Source organism: Pelophylax lessonae (genome assembly GCF_965119305.1).
Source record: "Pelophylax lessonae genome assembly, chromosome: 1".
NCBI classification, from domain to species: Eukaryota; Metazoa; Chordata; class Amphibia; order Anura; family Ranidae; genus Pelophylax; species Pelophylax lessonae.
Window position 1 is genome coordinate 750,799,184 of NC_138768.1, and position 22,938 is coordinate 750,822,121.

Below are 22,938 nucleotides of genomic sequence, written 5' to 3' on the forward strand. Positions count from 1 at the left end.
CACATGTTTGCTGTGTTCCCCACATGTTTGCTGTGTCCCCCACATGGCTTCTCGCAAACTGCAAGTGAGACTTCTTATGGATTTCTTTCAAAAATGGCTTTCTTCTTGCCACTCTTCCATAAAGGCCAGATTTGTGGAGTGCATGACTAATAGTTGTCCTGTGGACAGATTCTCCCACCTGAGCTGTGGATCTCTGCAGCTCCTCCAGAGTTACTATAGGCCTCTTGACTGCTTCTCTGATTAATACTCATCTTGCCCGGCCTGTCAGTTTAGGGGGACGGCCATGTCATTATAGGTTTGCAGCTGTGCCACACTCTTTCCATTTTTGGATGATGGATTGAACAGTGCTCCGTGAGATGTTCAAAGCATGGGATATTTTTTTATAACCTAACGCTGCTTTAAAGTCTCCACAACTTTATCCCTTACCTGTCTGGTGTGTTCCTTGGCGTTCATGATGCTGTTTGTTCACTAAGGTTCTTTAACAAACCTCTCAGGACTTCCCAGAACAGCTGTATTTATACTGAGATTGAATTATACACACGTGGACTCTATTTACTAATTAGGTGGCTACTGAAGGCAATTGGTTCCACTAGATTTTAGTTAGGGGTATCAGGGTAAAGGGGCCTGAATATAAATGCATGTCACACTTTTTGTAAAAAATTCTGAAAACCATTTATCATTTTCCTTTCATGTTACAATTATGTGCCACTTTGTGTTGGTCTATCACAATAAAATACATTTACTTTTTTGGTTGTAACATGAGAAAATGTGGAAAATTTCAAAGGGTATGTATACTTTTTCAAGGCATGGTTTATATACAGTTCATTTATAAAGTATTCAGACCCATTTTAAAGCGGAGTTCCACCCAAAAGTGCTTCCTCCCCTCCTCTGGTGCCACATTTCAGGGGGGAGCGGATACCTGTCAAAAACAGGTACCTGCTCCCACTTCCATATAAGGGTGCCGTGGAGACCTACATCATTTGCAGCCCCTCCTCCTTCCTCCCGCTGCCTTCTGGGAGACACACACAGGTCCCAGAAGACAGCAGGACCATTCAGAAAGTGCAGCACGACTCACACATGCGCATTAGGAAACAGGCTGTGAAGTCGCAAAGATTCACTTCCTGTTTCCCTTAGTAAGGATGCCGTCACCTGCACCCGGAGCCGATGGATGGGTCGGCTTCAGGTGCCGACATCGTGGGCTCCCTGTACAGGTAAGTGTTCTTGCATATGGAAGATTTGTTTCAAGCATGAGAAATACAAAGCCACGGTCTCCGAGTGAAAACGCTGCTTCCGTGTTCCACCTGCGTTCCAAAGGGACGTTGGACTGCAATCACGCTACCTCGTCACTTCCGGGTCCCGAAGAAATGCAGGTGGAACGCGGAAGCGGCGTTTTCGCTCGGAGACCGCGGCTTTGCATTTTTCATGCTTGAAACAAGTCTTCCATATATATAAGTGCATCTGATTTTGAATAAATTTGGTTCCTATTACATACTTCACTATGAGAGTCCTTATTGTTTTTCCTGGTTACGGTGTTTGAGAAATCCATCATCAGCGATAAGGAGGCATATCTGGAGGTGTATAGGAGGTGCCAATTTTAAACCTGGTATCGATGGTCTGTGATTCCCTGCCTGAACTGACCCCCTATAACTAAGGGGTCTGCTCCATCTGGTAAGCCTCTAGTGTGCACCGGGTGTTTTTGGTTTTCTGGTGGAGGTGTTGGAGATCCACATCAAGAGTTGGTCTTTTTGTCAATCCATAATACCCGGTATTGGATTTCATCCCATGGATTGTCATCTACTGAATTAATATAATATGTGGACTGTCATAATTATTCACATTCACCGTGGATCACACATGTGTATAAGTCACATATATATACTGTGGACTGTCATTTTTTATTTATTTATATTTATTGTGGATCACATATTTGCATAAGTCACATATATTTATTTGCATTCATATTTGCAATTTTACTTTATTTAATTTATTTTCACTTATGCACTTTATATTTATATTTATTATACTATTTTCTGGTTTATCTATTTAGTGTACTTTGGTTGAGTGCAACTTTATATTTAGCAATATTTATTTTATCATTTGTAGTTGCTTACTTTTAATTTTTTTCCTCCCAGGCTTTAACTCCGCTTTAACTTTTTTTAATTTTGTTATGTTGCAGCCTGATACTACAGTTGTTTAAATGTTCTACACTCAGTACCCCATAATGACAAAGTGAAAATAGAATTTTAGAAATATCTGAATTTATTAAAAATAAAAAGCAGAAATTTCACAAGTACTTTGTTAACCACTTAAGGGCTGGGCCTATATCTGACACTTGGTGTTTGCAAGCTAAAATCAGTTATTTTTTGCTAGAAAACTACTTAAAAACCCCAAACATTATATATATATATATATATATATATATATATATATATATATTTTTTTTTTAGCAGAGATCCTAGAGAATAAAATGGAGATCGTTGCGATATTTTTTATCACACCGTATTTGCGCAGCGGTCTTCCAAACGCAATTTTTTTGGGAAAATTTCACTTTTTTCAATTAAAAAATAAGAAAACAGTAAAGTTAGCCCACTTTTTTCTATAAGGAGAAATATAATGTTACGCCAAGTAAATAGATACCCAACATGTCATGCTTCAAAATTGCGCACGCTCATGGAATGGCGACAAACATTGGTACTTAAAAATCTCCATGGGCGACATTTTAAACATTTCTACAGGTTACCAGTTTAGAGTTACTAACAATCGCAGCGATACCTCACATGTGTGGTTTGAACACTGTTTACATATGTGGGTGGGACTTGCGTATGCGTTCGCTTCTGCGCGGGAGCTAACGGGGACAGGACGTTTTAATTATTTTTTTTCTATTTATTTTATTTATTATTTTTTATATTTACACAGTTTTTTTTTTTTAAATGTTTTGATCATTTTTATTCCTATTACAAGAAATGTAAACATCCCTTGTAATAGAAATAAGCATGACAGGACCTCAGACCTCACAACTACACTAAAAAAGAAAAAAAAAATTGCTGGGATACGGCGGGAGGGAGGGGCACCTCTTCCGCCGCACCGTCAGGGTGATCCCGCGGCGAATCCGCCGCTGGGACCACCCTTATCTTAAAGAGGACCGTCCGCCATTTTGAAAAATAATGGGGTTATGGCAGCTATCTGCGTCAAAGTACCGACGTAAATTAACGACAGGCGGGCGGTAAGTGGTTAAAGCACTTTTGGCAGCAATTACAGCCTTAAGTCTTGTTGGGTATGAAGCGAGAAGTTTTGCACACCTGGATTTGTGGGTCAGGTTGGATGGGGAATGTCGCTGGACAGCCATTTTCAGCTCTCTCCAGAGATGTTTAGGGTTCAAGTCAAGGCTCTGGCTGGGCCACTGAAAGAAATTTTCACAGAGCTGTCCCTAAGCCACTCCTGTGTTGTCTTGGCTGTGTGCTAAGGATCATTGCCATATTAAACGTGAACCTTCGGCCCAGTCTGAGAATCTTGTTGCCATTTGAAATATGCCATTAAGTCCAGATCAGTGAAGGGCTGCAGGGATGGCCTTCTGGAACGTTGTCCCATCTCCACACAGGATCTCTAGATCTCAGTCAGAGTGACCATCAGGTTCTTAGTTACCTCTCTTACTAAGGCCCTTCTCCCCGATTGTTTAGTCTGGCTGGGCAACCAGATTTTGGAAGTGTCCTGGTTATGACAAATTTCTTCTTTTTGAAAATTATGGAGGCCATTGTGCTCTTGGGAACCTTCAGTGCAGCAGAAAATTTTTCGTAGCCTTTCCCAGATCTGTGTCTTGCAATAATCCTGTCTCTGAGCTATGCAGGCAGTTCCTTTGGCCACATGGCTTTTGCTCTGATACAGTATGCATTGTAAGCTGTGAGGCCTTTTATAGAGTGTTGTGTGCCTTTCCAAATCATGTCCAATCAATTTATTTTTAACACAGCTATACCTCCCACCTTCTAAGGTGTACTATATACATTGCTGTTCTAAAGACATCATAGGGGTCTACTCTTTATAAACTCCCCAAAATGACATGTTCTGCCCTTAGAATGGACTACTTCAAAGCTTGAAAATAAATGTGGAAAACAAGTATTATGTCTGTTTCCTGACTGATAACTCATCTGTCAATGCTTGTACAGACAATGGGGGAAACATAACCCTCCAGTTGTGTTAGCAATACATTCAATACAGTCATAAGCAGTTCCAAAATCTGCTATTCTGGCAACAGGTAACTTGACTCAAAACAGTACAAATTATTTCAAAAATGGTCTACCATAGGTGGACTCCAATTAAGGTGTAGAAACATCTCAGCAACAATAAAGAGAAATGGGGGGCACCTGAGCTAATTTTTAGGGGTTGTTACACAGGGTCTAAATACTTATTACAATGTGTAATTTCAATTTTTTCTTTTTCGTACATTTGTAAACATTTCTAAAATTCTGTTTTCCTTTTGTCATTATGAGGTTCTAAGTGTACATTCATGAGAAAAAAAACGAACTGTACTATCGGGCTGCATAACATAAGAAAAGTGAAGGGGGTATGAATATTTTATGAATATATACTATCACCAGAGAGGTGCAGTGTAATCTTAGTGACAATGTACTGATTAAGATTTTTTTTTTTTTTTTTTTACACTTTGACTGCTTATACAGTGATGATCACTGTATAAGCAATCTGTCATTACTGTGTTTGGCATCCATTTGTGATGTCATTGTGATTACTGTGATTGGACACAGCTATCAAATGGTACAGGGCTGCTGTGACCTCATGTATTACCATAGCACATTGCAAAAATCAAAACGTGAAGTGTATCCAGTGTGCAGCACTAAGGTCTGCAGCTCAAGTCATAGTTGGGACACTATCTACATGTAGTTTGCATATCCTCATTGAACGTCCATGGGTTTCCTATTAGTATTCCAGTTTATTCCCCCACTCCAGAGACATGCTGGAAGGTTAATTGTCTCCTGTCTAAATTTGGCCCTATTATAATATTATACTAAGTATGCCCAAGATGGCTGCCTCACCATCTGTCCTAGCAGCAGATAAAGTGCTGTAGGTCCCTAGAGAGTTAAAATGCTATAGAAATATGAATTAATCAAAAATAATAAGCACGGTGTACTAACAATTGTGATTGCTGTTATAAGCTTCAATATCAGGTCGTTTGTATTTTATTTAATTTATATAGGAACCACTAAGTTAAGTTATAACAGTCCACCATGTGATCATAAAACATATTCTTTTTGCAACATATATATTAAACCATAACAAAAACAATCAAAAGGATTCATATTTGGTGTTGATGATTTTCCCTGTGTCAAACATCTTGGTTAGATCTCCCACCTTCCAAGGTGTACCATTTACATTGCTGTTCTAAAGACATCATAGATATCCACTCTCTATAAACTGCTGAAAATGAGATTTTCTGCACTTACAATTAACTACTTCAAAGCTTTAAAATGATTGTAGAAACAAGTAGTATGTCTGTGTCCTGACTGGTAACTTAAGGCAAGGGGGGAGAGAACATCTAATGCTCCAATTGAGTTAAAAATACATTCAATACAGTGATAAGTAGTTCCCAAATCTGCTATTCTGGCAACAGGTAATTTAGTTCAGAATAGTACAAATTATTCCAAAAATGGTAAATACATGTTTGTTGCTTTATTCATGTGTAATCTGTTATTTGTGTATGTTTTTGTCCAAAAGGAGGAGTTTATTTTTAATGGTTAGGCCAGTACTCAGGTTTGTAGTCAATATCTGCATTAACTGTGAAATAAATGGAGTTCAACTGCATAAATAACTATAAAAGTATTTATTTGCTTACCTGGAATACTTTTGCCAAGTTGTCAAACAAGGCTTGGCCAGCACTGACTTTATGTTTGACGCCTCTGACTGTTCCATTTTTACTCAGTATGTTTACTCGTTTTGTTGCAAATCCCCTGTCCTTAGTGGCTCTTGCTAGAACTAACAAATCGTCTGGCTCATTTTCACTTTCATCAAATTCTGAACCTAAAAATCCATTGTGGTGCCCATCTGTCTCACTTGGTATGCTGTTTTGGTCAGTCTCCGAGCTGCTGGCACATTCAGAATCCACAGAATCCCCATCCGTGTAGACCTCTTTCAACACTCTCCCACTATAGGATGACGCTATCCTGAACCTGACTTTCCTTGGTTGCCTGTCCCCTTCCGACTTCATGTCCATGTTTAACAAATCTCCATCCATGGGTAAAAGCAAAACATTGTCCAGGGCCAGAGTGTCACCTTGTTTCCTGGACTCCTTTCCTATTGCCACTAATGACATCAGCACCCATAAGGAAATAAAGTCTACTAAGGAAATGTCTAGCTTACTCAGAAACTGCGATAAATAATGAATTCCTGTGTGCTATGGTTACCCTTAAGCTAAAACCTGTAAATTAATATGGCCAATTAATAATGTATGAACTCTTGTGTACTTTCACGGCAGATAGGGTAAAGGGAAGCAAGCAAGACTTAGAAAAATATATACGCTAAGTTGGGAAAACAGACAGAATTATGAAACAGCAGGAGACAAAGTTGGCTTTGCAACAAGATCATGAATTAAGTATGCTGTACTATATAAAAAAAACCTTTAGTTTTATGTATGTCAAAAGCGCAGTATGACAAGCAGAGAGGAGGAGATTACATTTTTTTCTGGTTTTATCGTTATGAAAATGTATTTTATGTGTTTTTATCCACTCAAACCTTCAAATCTAATGGAAAAGGGAACATTTACAAAGTAGCATTGTGATCCTAAATGAAAAACTAGCAAATTAGTTTTTACATATGGTAGGTAGAATTGTAGTAAGAATAGTAGTAATAGTATTACTAGTAGTAGTAGTAGTAGTTTGTGTTGTAAAGCAAACATAAACTCATAGAATATTTTTATTAACCTTCCTTTGATAGGCTACCAACATAATAAGACCATAAAACTATTAACAGTACGTGATCCTTAAGGAGCTTACATAAACCAATCACATACACTAATGTTATCAATATATTTTTTCGGATTATGAAGGTAAACTGAAGCAGCTGGTGAAAACCCTCCAAAACATGGTCTGACTGTGCAGACTCCATGAGACATATGTCCTTGGTAGTGATGAGCCGAACACCCCCCGCGAACAGGGGAAAAGTTTGTTAGAACATGCAAACTCCATTAAAGTCTATTGAACATGAAAAATCAAAAGTCCTTATTTTAAAGGCTTAAATGCAAGTTATTGCCCAAAAAAAGTGTATGGAGGTCTGGGTACTGCCCTGGGGGAAATGTTTTAAATGCAAAAAAAATTTTTTTAAAAACAATCGTTTTTACAGGAGCAGTGTTTTTAATGCTGCTTAAAGTGAAACAATAAAAAATGAAAAATTCCTTTAACTATCGTGCCTGGGGGGTCCCCTTAACCACTTTACCACCGGAGGATTTTCCTGCTAAAAGACCAGGGGGTTTTTTGCAATTTTTTACTGCGTGACTTTAACGGGCAATTGCGCGGTCGTGCGACGCTGTACCTTCTTTTTTTCCCACAAACAGAGCTTTCTTTTGGTGGTATTTGATCACCTGTGCGATTTTTTGATCACGCGCTATAAACAAAAAAAGAGCGTAATTTTTGCAAAAATAACAATATTTTTCACTTTTTTTTATATAAAATTCCCCCAAAAAAAAATGTAAAAATCAAAATTTTTTAACATTTTCGGCCAATTTGTTTTACGCTACCTATGTTTGGTAAAAAAAATTGCAAAAAGCGTATTTTGATTGGTTTGCGCAAAAGTTATCGCGTTTACTAACAAAGGGAAAGATTTTTGTCATTTTTGGTGGTTTTTTTTTTAACGAGTAATGGCGGCGATCTGCGATTTTTTTTGCGGTACTGCGACATTGCGGCGGACAGATCGGACCCTTGACTGACATTTTTGACACTTTTGGGGGTACCAGTGACATTACTGCAGTAATCAGTGCTATATATATGCACTGTTACTGCAAAAATGACACTGGCAGGGAAGGGGTTAACTTTATTGGACAGGGAGGGGTTAAGTGTGTCCTAGGGGCGTGCTTCTAAATGTAGTGGGACATTCCTATTGGTGTAAAAAAAAAGATCAACGGTTCTACATAGTAGAACCGTCTGATCTTCATTTTTACACAGGGAGAACTGACAGGCGGGTCCGCCAGTCACACTCCCGCACTCCTCCGTGAACGAGCCGAGGCGGGCGCGCGCCTCGGCGGGCGCATGCTCGCCCGCTGTTGGCTCTAGAAGGAGTGACAGGCGAGCGACGTAGACCTACGTCACTCTGCCTGGCCGGGGCCGACTGCCGCAGTAAATATACTGTGAGCAGTCGGCAAGTGGTTAATGTGCCTGTAAAGTGGCACATTTGTGCGATGTATGTAGCCTGCTGTAGCAATACTGACATTTCTAAAGGAAAAAATGTAATTTAAACTTGCTCATGGCTGTAATGTGTGGTTTATGGAGAAATCCGCGCTTAGGATATATTAGAATCTCTACAGACAATCAGTGGCGTCACTAGGGTTGGTGTCACCTGGTGCGGTAAAACATGGTGTCACCCCCCCCCCCCCCCCTATATTCGGGCCGGGCAGCAGCTCAGCGTTGGCGTTTTTTGAAGCAGGTTGCGACGGTCAATAAGGCCTACAGGATAGCAGATTAGGCACTTCCTAATGGCTCAGTCCCTAGGAGCAGTAACGGATAATGGCTGACAGGCCATCCTGCCAGACCCAGCAAAATTGCAGCAGTGATCCCTCCGTTCGCTCCCTCTGGGTTAACCAGGCTGACTTTGGTCAGTAGTGTAGCCCGTCTGTACCCTGGCAGTGTCACAGTCTTTCTCTCTCTGGTGGTGCTGGGCAGTGTGGCTCTCTCTATGGTGTAGCACTCCCTCCCTCAGCTTTTTCCCAGGTTCCCAGTCCTCAATCTCTACCCCTAGCAGAGTGCATTCTGGGGCTGTGGTCTGCTCCCTGTGGACAACAAATGGGGCCGCCAATCTTCCGGGACTACATGTCCCATGATGCCCCCTAGTCTCTTCTGATTGGCCCTCCGCGGTGGCCAGCGGGAAGGGAAACAGACCGGGCAGTAAGCTGGGCGGCAATCAGATGAGAGCCGCTCTCTCTTCTCCTGCACTGCTGACAGGAGAAAAGAGGGGGGAAGTGGGGAAGATAAACTGACAGCCCGCAGCTCGCTACCTGTTCTCTGGTGGACTGAGCGAGGAAAAGAGCCTGCTGTCACCGCTTAATCATACCTCCCTACTTTTTAACTTCACAATGAGGGACACTGGAGTAGTAAAAAGACCTGCGGCATGTTAGCTTGCGGTAAATTGTGGGAGGGGCTTAAGGGATATGTTTAAACAAAACCCAGGCGTCCTTGTACCTATAAAATATGCTTTGATTGCTTTGTCTGAGCCTACCTAAAGAATAAATTCAATAAAATAGTCAGCGACTGCATAGCAACCAGCAACTGTTGAGACAATGAAGACTTTGGTGAGAAGTATATAATGTACAGTATTGTGTATATAGTGCGGGAGTGTGTAAAGCAGAGCACAGGGGTTGGGGAGTGCTGCAGCCAGTGACGGGTTTAGGATACATAGTGCAGGCTGCAGGGGTCCAGGGTGTGTAATGCAATGGGTTCAAGATTTAGATGAATGTAATGCACAGAGGGCTATAGCCAGTTCCAGGTTTAGGAGTACATGATACACACAGAGAGCATGTCCAGGAGTACATAATGCACAGAACGCAGGGCCCAGGAGTGTGTAATGTATAAAAAAAAAAATTAGGAGTACAAAACAAAAAGAGTGCAGGAGACAGGGGTGTGTAACTCACAGTGTAGGGGTAAGGAAAGGGCAAAATTCCTCCCACATACAAGAGATGGTCAGAGACTACTGACATGATACAGGAGATGGTCAGAGACTGCGGAAATAATACAAGAGATGGTCAGAGACTGCAGACATGATAAAGGAGATGGTCAGAGACTGTGGAAATAATACAAGAGATGGTCAGAGACTGCGGACATGATACAAGAGACTGTCAGGGACTGCAGACATCATACAAAAGACTGCCAGAGACTGCGGACATTATACAGGAGATGGTCAGAGACTGCGGACATTGTACAGGAGACGGTCAGAGACTGCAGACATAATACAGGAGACGGTCAGAGACTGCGGACATTTTCCAGGAGACGGTCAGAGACTGCGGACATTTTTCAGGAGACGGTCAGAGACTGCGGACATTATACAGGAGACAGTCAGAGACTGCTGACATTTTTCAGGAGACGGTTAGAGACTGTGGACCTTATACAGGAGACAGTCAGAGACTGCGGACATTATACAGGGGGTGTTGGAGATTGCGGACATTATACAGGGGGTGTTGGAGATTGCGGACATTATACAGGGGGTGTTGGAGATTGCGGACATTATACAGGGGGTGTTGGAGATTGCAGACATTATACAGGGGGTGTTGGAGATTGCGGACATTATACAGGGGTGTTGGAGATTGCGGACATTATACAGGGGGTGTTGGAGATTGCGGACATTATACAGGGGGTGTTGGAGACTGCGGACATTATACAGGGGTGTTGGAGATTGCGGACATTATACAGGGGGTGTTGGAGATTGCGGACATTATACAGGGGTGTTGGAGATTGCGGACATTATACAGGGGGTGTTGGAGATTGCGGACATTATACAGGGGGTGTTGGAGATTGCGGACATTATACAGGGGGTGTTGGAGATTGCGGACATTATACAGGGGGTGTTGGAGATTGCGGACATTATACAGGGGGTGTTGGAGACTGCGGACATTATACAGGGGTGTTGGAGATTGCGGACATTATACAGGGGGTGTTGGAGATTGCGGACATTATACAGGGGTGTTGGAGATTGCGGACATTATACAGGGGGTGTTGGAGATTGCGGACATTATACAGGGGGTGTTGGAGATTGCGGACATTATACAGGGGGTGTTGGAGATTGCGGACATTATACAGGGGGTGTTGGAGATTGCGGACATTATACAGGGGGTGTTGGAGACTGCGGACATTATACAGGGGGTGTTGGAGACTGCGAACATTATACAGGGGGTGTTGGAGATTGCGGACATTATACAGGGGGTGTTGGAGATTGCGGACATTATACAGGGCGTGTTGGAGATTGCGGACATTATACAGGGGGTGTTGGAGACTGCGGACATTATACAGGGGGTGTTGGAGATTGCGGACATTATACAGGGGGTGTTGGAGATTGCGGACATTATACAGGGGGTGTTGGAGATTGCGGACATTATACAGGGGGTGTTGGAGATTGCGGACATTATACAGGGGGTGTTGGAGATTGCGGACATTATACAGGGGGTGTTGGAGATTGCGGACATTATACAGGGGTGTTGGAGATTGCAAACATTATACAGGGGGTGTTGGAGATTGCGGACATTATACAGGGGGTGTTGGAGACTGCGGACATTATACAGGGGGTCTTGGAGATTGCGGACATTATACAGGGGGTGTTGGAGATTGCGGACATTATACAGGGGGTGTTGGAGACTGCGGACATTATACAGGGGGTGTTGGAGACTGCGGACATTATACAGGGGTGTTGGAGATTGCGGACATTATACAGGGGTGTTGGAGACTGCGGACATTATACAGGGGGTGTTGGAGATTGCGGACATTATACAGGGGTGTTGGAGATTGCGGACATTATACAGGGGGTGTTGGAGATTGCGGACATTATACAGGGGGTGTTGGAGATTGCGGACATTATACAGGGGGTGTTGGAGATTGCGGACATTATACAGGGGGTGTTGGAGATTGCGGACATTATACAGGGGTGTTGGAGATTGCGGACATTATACAGGGGTGTTGGAGATTGCGGACATGCTTCTGTAGTATACAAGAGACTGGATACATAGTAGATGACATATTACAGCAGCACTCTCCTAAAACGTAAAATACTGTTGAAGTTCAATTTTTTTGAAGTTAAAAAGAACATGGATGATCCCTTCCAGTGATAATGTGCCAGCAGTGGAAGGGTTACCTGCAATTTGTCTCGTCCCAGCTTCTCTTATCCTGACGAGTCTGAATGCCATTCAAGCAGCGTGGTGTGGTGTGCCTCCTCCCCCCTCCTCCTCTGTACACTCAGTCAGGAAGTAAACATGATCACAGCAAGAAGAGGAGGGGCGGATTCAGTGAGTGAACTCCGAGTCCGTACTCCGTACACACAGTGACAGAGAAGACTGCAGGCAGCTGGAGAGACATCTCGGCGTGTAGACAACCCGCTGCCCGCACACGCTGCGGGCATTTCAGGAATGTTTGGACTCGGTTTAGGCTTAGGTGGTGTCACCCCTCTGGCGGGTGTCACCCGGTGCGGACCGCACTCCCCTAGTGACGCCACTGCAGACAATGGCTGCAGCCCACCTGTAAAACTATATTCCGAAGATATATAGTGAAAGGTAAGAAATAAAAGAAGATGTATGGCGCTGCCAATGTGCTCTTAGTATTCAGTACACATCTCAAAAAGTGCAATAAAAATGTGCTGTGTGTCTCTTAATAATTAATAAGTTGATGACTGGAATGAAGTAATATATAAATTGATATAAATAGCAGGTGACTGTATTATAAACGCCTTTAAAGTGCCAAAGTGCAGCAATTCTGTGCTGTGTGTATCCTAATAATTGGTAAAATTGGTGATCGAATAGAATAAATAAATAAAGTGAAATAAATAGTAGGTGACTATATTCAATAAGAATATGTGCAATGAAATGTTATACCAAGTCCAAAAATGTAGTAACCAAAATGTGCAAAATTGGGCTAGTGAAATTAATGGCAAGTGTATGGTGATGCCACAACCTGTCACAGATGGGTGACAGAAAATAAAATCAGTAGTGACGTATAATACAATAAATTAGGTAATGAATATATAAAAGTGAACAGCTATATCAACCAAATAAATATTACAATATAATCCACTGGCACATAGTAAACCAACAGGGAACTGTATATGAAACCTTACAACAGGTATATGGAAAATTGTAAATGAATCAGACAACCATGGATGAACGTAGCAGCAATAATCAGAACCTCAAATAAATAAATAGTCCATAAATAGTCTTAGAAATTGATAATCCCACAATTATGAATAGTCCATAAATGATTAGTGCAATAAATTTTCAGAAAAAAGTGACTTCGGTGCAGGTGCTTCTAGGTATTTCTTTAAGGGTCCCCAAATTCAGGTGATCACTCCGTGCTCCCCGCACCCCCAGGACCGCACTCACCAGAGTTAGTCACCCCTACAGGGGTACCGAGCCTTGGGTATATTATTCTCTGGGTCCCCCTCTGGTCTCCCTGGATGGTCCAATGGACACGAGTGCTGTCCGGTAACCAGCCCGGGTCCTCGTCACACTATCCTTAGGGTTAGGTTTATCCACGGGTATGTATGGGGAATAAAGGGCTCACATAGGGTAGTACCGTCTGATAAATCTTTATTAAATTAAAAGAATGGTACTCACAATCATACAAGAAACAATCGGCAGGTATACACTATTGCGGTCGCGCACTTCCGTGCGTTCCACAGACCGGATATGCGTTCCAACCAGGCAGATTTGACGTGATGACGCTCTACGCGTTTCGTCAGTATGACCTCTTCAGGTATGGTTGGCTCCCAGCAATACAGATAAAAAAACATTAAAAAATGGCGACGGGTCCCCCCCAGTCCATACCAGACCCAAAGTGTCTGGTATGGATTTTAAGGGGAACCCCATGCCAAAATTGAAAAGAAAAATGGCGTGGGGTCCCCCCCAAAATCCATACCATACCCTTATCCGAGCAAGCAGCCTGGCTGGACAGGATGGGGGGGGGATGAGCGAGCGCCCCTCCTCCTGAACTATACCAGGCCACTTGCCCTCAACATGGGGAGGGTGCTTTGGGTGCCCCCCAAAGCACCTTGTCTCCATGTTAATGGGGACAAGGGTCTCTTCCCGACAACCCTGCACTGTGGTTGTGGGCATCTGTGGGTGTGGGGCTTATCGAAATCTGGAAGCCCCCTTTAACAACGTCTGAAGAGGCGGAGCGTTTTTTTTTTTCTTCCATTTTTAGAGTGCGGCAGGCCGAAAGCTGTGTAAGGGGCCCAACAATTTCTGATGGCTGCCCTGCTGACCTGTACTCCATTTACTCTTCTGGAGCCATTAATTGAAAGCATGACAAAAGAAAAAGGTCTACCTACGCTGCTCTATTTGGGAACATGCATAAAATGCATTATTTTTCATTTAGATTCAAACAAAGGGAATTACTCATTCAAATACGATTCATGGTGTCTGTCAGAAAGAGCAGTATATTTCTTTATTAATCACTACACAACGGATATTACCTCCCTAGAAGAAGTCAGCAATATACTGTATATTCTCCAACAAGAAATGAAAGGAAATCTGCCAAACATGATATCAAATGCTAACACCAAATACATCATTAATCAGTTCAGGGCCTTCTATAGTATATGAAAATCCTGAAGGATTTTGCTTAAAGTGAACCTGTCATTAATAAAAAGAAAAATGATAGTGTCCATTATTTGATAGGGTATATATCAAAACTAGCAAATTATTTAATATATTTTAGTAAAAAGTATTTTTTTTCTTGCAATAAATAAAAAACACAACTCAGTCATGTCAACTACCTATGTAAAAATGTAATGATCATTAAGTAAAAATGTATTCATCCCTGGCATTGTGAGTGTTTGTCGTTAGAGATTGCAGAGGGTCATTGTCTACAAAGACCTTATAAGTAATATACAAGCATCATTAGAAAGTAAAGCCTATTTATTTATTTAATAAATATAGACAAAGTTTTTAGGCACTCTGTAAGCCTCTGAGCTATTTATGTAACTCAGCCCCTTGACAAACTCTTCCACTCTCTGCACATACTACTGAACGAACTCTCATCAGGACTCACAGTCTGAGAGACATGAACCAAACACAGTCTTTTAAAGTGATCACGATTTATTAATTACAAAGGTATACTGTGGTAACACTTGTACTTAAAGTGTACTTTTCCTCATTTCACTAAAAAATACTGCAGCATACAGCTCCACATGCTGATAAAAATCATTTTACATTCATCAGCACAAACATTTTTTGCTTTTACTTACAAATACTGTTTTTCCACTTCCTGGTTGAGTGAGGCACTGTTATTGTAATCCTGGCTTTACAGTTGCATCCTGGTTAGTTCCTATCACATGTTGCAGGAGGCAGACCCAGAGTTCAGGAAGTAAAGGGAGAAGGATGTATCCGCCCTTAGTGAAAATGGCCACCAGGAGAAGATGGAGAGTAAAAGAAGGTATGCAAAGAATGAAAAAAAAAAAACGCAATTATCTATAATGTATCTGTTTGTAGATTTCTTCCCTTCCTGTAAAGAAAAAAAAATGGTCAAACACTACTACTCCCTATTAGGGATGATCGAACGGTTCCGGTCGACCATCGGTTCGACCCGAGCATTGACTGTTCGAGGTTCGGCCGAATTTAGAACTTTTTGCTGAAAAAGTTCGGAATTCGGCAACCAGAACCGACCAAAATGCAATGGGCCAGGAAATGGGCTTTAAAAGCCTGTGATTGGACCAGAACCATTAGTAAAAGCCAATTGAGGGGGCAGGAGAATGCTAGGAATGTGATTGGAGTGACTAGGGGGTCCAGAGGCCAATCATTAGTGAATACGCCCCCCAGTATATAAGATAGCCCCTGCCAAATTTCTACCATTTTAATACAGGGACATGGAAGAGAGTGGAAGCAGTTCTGTTACTTCTGCTTCAAAGTGTCATTTAGCAATTATTAGTGTGAGGAAAGGGATATCAAGTGTAGTTAGGGTGCTATTTTCCACTTTAGTTAGCTTCAAAAATCAAGTTTCTGTAGGGAAAGTGTTAAGTGCCAGGGTGACCGTAGTGTAGTGTAGGGTGAACTGACACTGACTGCTATGGCAGGGTGACCAAACCCTTCCATTTCAGGGTGACCGCTATAGAGAAAAGATCGTTTTCTCTTATGTGACTTTCAGAGCGGCGATATGGCTTCTCTCCGGTCAGCCTGCTTTTTGCTGCAGGCGTTTATAGGGCTTTTTTGAGGACAAGTTTGGAGTCAGGCATGACATCTGAACTTGTGTATAGGGGTATATATACACACACATGTATGTATATATACACCTACACATATATAGGTGTGAAAAGAGCAGAACACTATGCTTACGCTAATGAAATAATTAACAGGCATATGGCTCCGCTCCTATCATACCTATATGTGTGTATGTGTATAATACATAGTTATAATACATACAAAGTGTGTGTGTATATATACCCCCTATACAGAAGTTCAGATGTTTTGCCTCCCTCCAAAGACCCCAAAAAAATGCCCCAAAAAACGCTTGCGCCAAAAAAAAAACGCCCAGGTGTGTTATTGCAGGCTTTTTTTGGGGGCATATTTTTGGGGTCTTTGGAGTCAGGCAAAACATCTGAACTTCTGTATAGGGGTATATATACACACACATGTATGTATATATACACATACACATATATAGGTGTTATAGGAGCGGAGCCATATGCCTGTTAATTATTTCATTAGCACAAGCATAGTGTTCTGCTATTTTCACACCTATATATGTGTAGGTGTATATGTACATACATGTGTGTGTATATATACCCCTATACACAAGTTCAGATGTTTTGCCTGCCTCCAAAGACCCAAAAAAAAGGCCCAAAAAAACGCTTGCGTCAAAAAAAAAAACGCCCAGGTGTGTTATTGCAGGCTTTTTTTTGGGCATTTTTTGTGGTCTTTGGAGTCAGGCATGACATCTGAACTTGTGTATATGGGTATATATACACACACATGTATGTCTATATACACCTACACATATATAGGTGTGAAAATAGCAGAACACTATGCTTGCGTTAATAAAATAATTAACACCCATATGGCTCCGCTCCTTTCACACCTATATGTGTGTAGGTATATATATACATACATGTGTGTGTATATATACCCCTATACACAAGTTCAGATGTTTTGCCTGACTCCAAAGACCCCAAAAAAATGCCCAAAAAAACGCCCAGGTGTGTTATTGCAGGCTTTTTTTGGGGTATTTTTTGTGGTCTTTGAAGTCAGGCATGACATCTGAACATGTGTATAGGGGTAAATATACACACACATGTATGTCTATATACACCTACACACATATAGGTGTGAAAGGAGCGGAGCCATATGGGTGTTAATTATTTTATTAGCGCAAGTATAGTGTTCTGCTACTTTCACACCTATATATGTGTATGTGTATATATACGTATAAGTGTGTGTGTATATATATATTAAAAAAGAATAGCGCACACATGCAAAAGAAATTACTACCAAATTTGAAGACAATCCATAAATAAAAATGGGGATTTGGTCCCACCATATGGCCATATAGTGCTCAAGCCCACCACTACATCAAAGTACCCCATTATCAGTGGGGCCTACACTATCCATGAAAAAGAGATGAATCCAGCCTTTCTAACCCTTGGAGATAATACTCCTTGCTGGGAAAGATCACTGATGCCATGCAGGTCCTCCTGCACACTGTCAGTGTATCGGGTTACCCGTACATCCTAGTAGCCGATACTCCCTGACAGGAACATTCAATGAACTACCACAGCGCTTCACAGCGCTGTGTTAGTTTATTGACAACTACAAGCTGACAGTCACTAAGGATGTCAGGGCTTGTACTTTATTCAGACACATAGAGCTGTGTGTCTGAATGGCATGGCTGTGTGGCAGGCCCGGATTGGCTAATCGGAAGCACCAAAAGAATTCCCGGTTGGCTGGTCGGTTTTTTGGACGCGAGGGCCGAAATATGGAAGCTTATACTCTCACATGGCAGCCTGAGCTAGATCTCTCATATTTTCTCTATTTCTAGTTGAGTTCTGACAATAGAGTACCAGGAGCCGAGCACTACATACAATATACTAACATGTAAACGCCCCTTCTGATATCACTACTTGGCTGATGTAATGCCTACTAAACTCTATAGCTTTTTTGTCCCCTACAGCACCCTGTACCTGGCTGACGTCACGTGACTACTAGAAGTTGTAGCACATGAGGATTGGAGTGCAGGGAGCGCGAGAGGAGATATCAGCTTTAACCCTGTGAGTGGTTGGTGTCCTAGTCTGCTGGTTACATGTCAGTGAGAGGAGGACTGGGCAGTCTGCAGTGCTGTGTGCTCACATCTTATGTTCTAAAGGGACAACGTATAACATGGTGGAAGGTGCATGGATGACACAGTGTCCATGGGGCAGTCCCTAGGTGTCAGTGACACTGTGCACTCTCTACCCATAGGTAATACAGTATAGTTCCTAGATGTAGGTGACACATATATCACTATATACCACTATATACCACTATACACAAGTTCTGGGGGGTCTAAAAGGTGTACCTGTGAAGTTTCATCTCTAAAGCATGTCCAGAACCATAAAAAAAAAAGATTGTTTGTATTAGGTCAGTTATAGAACAGGTTGTTGGCTTCTCGCTTTTCACACCTTGCCGGTTTAGTAGCAGGCGTTTTTTTGGGCATTTTTTGGGGTTCTTTGGAGGCAGGCAAAACATCTGAACTTGTGTATAGTGGTATATATACCACTATACACAAGTTCAGATGTTTTGCCTGCCTCCAAAGAACCCCAAAAAATGCCCAAAAAAACGCTAGCGTAAAAAAAAAAACGCCCAGGTGTGTTGTTGCAGGCATTTTTTTGGGGTTTTTGGAGACAGGCAAAACATCTGAACTTGTGTATAGTGGTATATATACACACATACTTATATGTATATTACACTTAGATATATATAGGTGTGATAGGAGCGTAACTATATTGGTGTTAATTATTTCATTAGCGCAAGTAGTTTTTTCTGCTCCTTTCACACCTATATATGTCTAGGTGTATATATACATACATGGGTGTGTATATATACCCCCTATACACATGTTCAGATGTCATGTCTGACTCCAAACATGTGCTCAAAAGATCCCTATGGACGCCTGCAGCCAAAAAGAATGCTGAAGGCGGCGAAGCCATATTACTGCAGCGAAAGTGACTTCAGAGAAAATAGCTTTTCTCTATAGCGGTCACCCTGATATGGAAGGGTTTTGTCACCCTGCCATAGCAGTCACTGTCAGTTAACCCTACACTACACTACGGTCCCCTTACACTTAACACTTTCCCTACAGAAACTGAATAACTTAAAGCTAACTAAAGTGTAAAAGAGCACTCTAACTACACTAGATATCCCTTTCCTCATACTAAAAATTGCTAAATGACACTTTGTAACACTTTGTAACAGAAGTAACAGAACAGCATTCCACTCTCTTCCATGTCCCGTATAAGAATGCTAGGAATTTGGCGGGGGCTATCTTATATACTGGGGGGCGTATTCACTAATGATTGGTCTATGGACCCCCTAGTCACTCCAATCACATTCCTAGTATTCTTCTGCCCCCTCAATTGGCTTTTGCTAATGGTTCTGGTCTAATCATGGGCTTTTAAAGTCCATTTCCTGTCCCATTGCATTTTAATAGGTTCTGGTTGCCGAATTCCAAACTTTTTGGGCAAAAAGTTCTAAATTCGGCCGAACCTCGAACAGCCAATGTTCGGGCCAAACCGATGGTCGACCCAAACCGCTCGATCATCCCTACTAAGGACTGTACAGTATGCAATATGTCACCTACATCTAAGGACTGTACTGTATGCAATATGTCACCTACATCTAAGGACTGTACTGTATGCAATATGTCACCTACATCTAAGGACTGCACAGTATGCAATATGTCACCTACATCTAAGGACTGTACTGTATGCAATATGTCACCTAAATCTAAGGACTGTACAGTATGCAATATGTCACCTACATCTAAGGACTGTACAGTATGCAATATGTCACCTACATCTAAGGACTGTACTGTATGCAATATGTCACCTACATCTAAGGACCGTACTGTATGCAATATGTCACCTACATCTAAGGACCGTACAGTATGCAATATGTCACCTACATCTAAGGACTGTACAGTATGCAATATGTCGCCTACATCCCACTCTTTTTATTTATTATTTTACCGCAGCCCCGCTCTTTTATTTATTATTTTACTGCAGTCCCACTCCATTGCAAACTTATACACTGAGGTTCTAATTACATTATTTTAATATAGTCAGTCGTGAACTAAAGTGGGCCGGTCTAAGGCATGAAACTCCAGGGCTGAAAATGAGTCCCATTCCGGCCACGCTGTTTTTTAAACAGTGGCAGCTAGTACGGGGAACTTCTCCCCATTCTGCTACCACAGGGAGGGGGGGCAACGGGCGGCGGCTGCAGCATTGGCAACATTTTTTATGTTCAACCCTAAAATCGGGTGGAACATTTACCATGTTCCCTAAGGTGAACTTATCCTTTAAACTGGGGTAGGTAAAGCACCCACATTTACTTATCTTCTAAATGAGGCACCAAAAGTGTAGAGTTACTCAATGCCTATCAGTAAAAAGTATTGAGTCCCTCCTGCCAACTAGAAGCACCTGTCTGATGTTGAAGGGCACATAGACTAGGGGGGTATAGCAGAAGTCCATTACAATGATGGCTCTCTTGTTATGGTGATACCAGCCTGTACACCTGAAATGGCAGACTAAAGTTAGAAAAAGGGGGCGTGTCCAAGATGGCACTGGGAGCGTGTTTTGAGAGAGCTCCTGATTCTGGCCCTGATCCTGTATTTTATCCTGGTGTAAGACCCACGCTAACCTGGATTTCTTACTATCCTGACCCCCTGCAGATGCCCCAGGTGATGACTAGAGGTAGAAGTGTCAGACCGATGAGCCGCAACATGGTGACTCAAACGGAGGGCCCTGCCACTGCTCTGGAGGCGGCTGCCAGCTTTGACACCCTAATGCACGCTATCTTGGCTTGCCAAGCAGCTCTCACCTCAAAAATAGATCATGTCCAAGCGGGTGTCAGAGGCAGAAAAAAGAGTATAGAGGATAGTCAGCGAGAACACCATTCTGATCTCCAGACTTTAAAGATCAAGGTCAAACACTTGGAATCCAGAGCGGAGGATGTGAAAAACCGCAGTCGCCGTAGTAATGTGCGGATCATTGGCCTACCTGAAGGGGCAGAAGGAACTGATCCAATAGCTTTTGCTGAACGGCTGCTTAACACGTTGCTGCCCAGGGAAAACTTTACATAATTTTTCCCTGTTGAACAGGCTCATCGCATGCTGGTGGTTAGAGGCCCTCAGGGAGCTCCACCCCGCATCTTTACTTTTAAGCTCCTCCATAACTGTAACCGCGATGCTGTCCTCCGAGAAGCTCGTCATCAAGGCGAACTGCGCTATGAAAATACCAAGCTGTTGATAATCCCAGATTACTCTGTTGAGACCCAGAGGCAAAGGAGGTTGTTTGATTATGTTCATGCTAAACTGAGGGAGAAAAGCCTAAAGAACAGCATGTTATTTCCCGCCAAGTTGAAATTTCAAGATAGCGAATGCATGCAGTTCTTCACCTCTCCAAAAGATGCAGCCTCGTGGGTGGAATCCTTTCGCAGATGAGTCCTTTGCTCTACTTCTTTGCTATGTTCTGTAAGAAGCCGTTTGTTCCTTTACTATTAGACAGGGCCAATGACAGACTATGGAGATTCCAGGGGAGTCCTATATTGCCCTGTGGAGTTTACAGAGGAGGCTCCTACTTGTTGGCGCTGATTTATCTAGACTCCCCTTCTGAACAATATACCAGTAGGGTTGAGCGAACACCTAGATGTCCGTGTTCGACGGGTTCGGCCGAACTTTAAAAAAAAGTCCGGGTCCGTGTCCCGGACTTTTACCGAACTTTTCCCGGACACCGAACCCCATTGAAGTCAATGGGGACCCGAACTTTAAGGCACTAAAATGGCTCTAAAACACCAAAGGAAAGGGCTAGAGTGCTGCAAATGGCAGCAAAACGTAATTAAGAGCATGGCAAGTGCTCTGCAAACAAATGTGGATAGGGAAATAACTTAAAACAACAAAAAAAAACAGAAAAATAAAACAATGTTCTTCTTCATCTCTGAAGGACGAGGCCCATATGGAGTAGGAGGGAGGTTAAGGTGGTGGTGGATGTGGCGGTGACATAGGCGTGCGCACAGGGTGTGCTGGGTGTGCCTGGGCACACCCTAATCACCTAGGGCACATAGCATTGCCAGTGAGGAGATGGGAAAGATCTCCCTGGGACCTGCTCTGCTCTATTTCTCCTTGCCTACAGGTACATGGCCCCGATACATTACTCTCCCTGCTGGCAAACACATGCATGTGTATTTCAACTTTGGGGTGCACACCTTAATGCAATAGGCTGCGCACACCTATGGGCGGTGTAGGTGGAAGCGGCGGTGGAGGAGGACCAGGGCCGGATTAACAGCATCATGGGCTTGGTGCTGAGGATTTTGAAGGGCCTTAGGGCCGTGCCTTGCCATGCACCCAGAGGAGGAAGGGTGCAGCCATGCATGCCTAATTCAACATGGGATGCTGTCTCTGAAGCCCATAAACACATCCATGCATCGCCAACTGTCCCTCCTTGTCCGGCCTTCACGCTGTGTGGGGAGGTTCTGAGGGTGCTGCCTGGGGAAGCGAGCATAGAAGCCAGACTTCTGTGTTTACAAGTGACAGAAGAGCGGTAACAGTGAATATGGCCAACCCGGGGCCTATATAAAAGGTAGGGGCCTGGAGCTGCAGCTCCAATAGCCCCTACATTAATCTGGCCCTGAGGAGGAGGACGAGGTAGCCAACACTGCTTCTTTTCACAAATTTTAAATGAGGGTACACCCCAAAAGAGTGAGAAAGAGCAAAAATGGAACAATGGGTGGGTAAGGTCGGTATCCATTGCTATTCTGCATAAGGTACGGAAAAGTCCCGTGGGATCCATGCC

General features: G+C 42.7%; 1 protein-coding gene across 1 annotated transcript in view; it reads right to left on the bottom strand.

Annotated features, from left to right (window-relative positions):
- GRXCR1 (glutaredoxin and cysteine rich domain containing 1) overlaps window positions 1-6,241 on the bottom strand; it is a gene marked incomplete at both ends in the record, with an annotated part of 83,695 nt that extends 77,454 nt beyond the window's left edge. Inside the window, one exon of the mRNA XM_082249520.1 lies at window positions 5,843-6,241. Within this exon, the coding sequence (XP_082105646.1) occupies window positions 5,843-6,241 (399 nt within the window). The remainder of the gene's footprint in view (window positions 1-5,842) is intronic.
- Window positions 6,242-22,938: the final 16,697 nt, after the last annotated feature.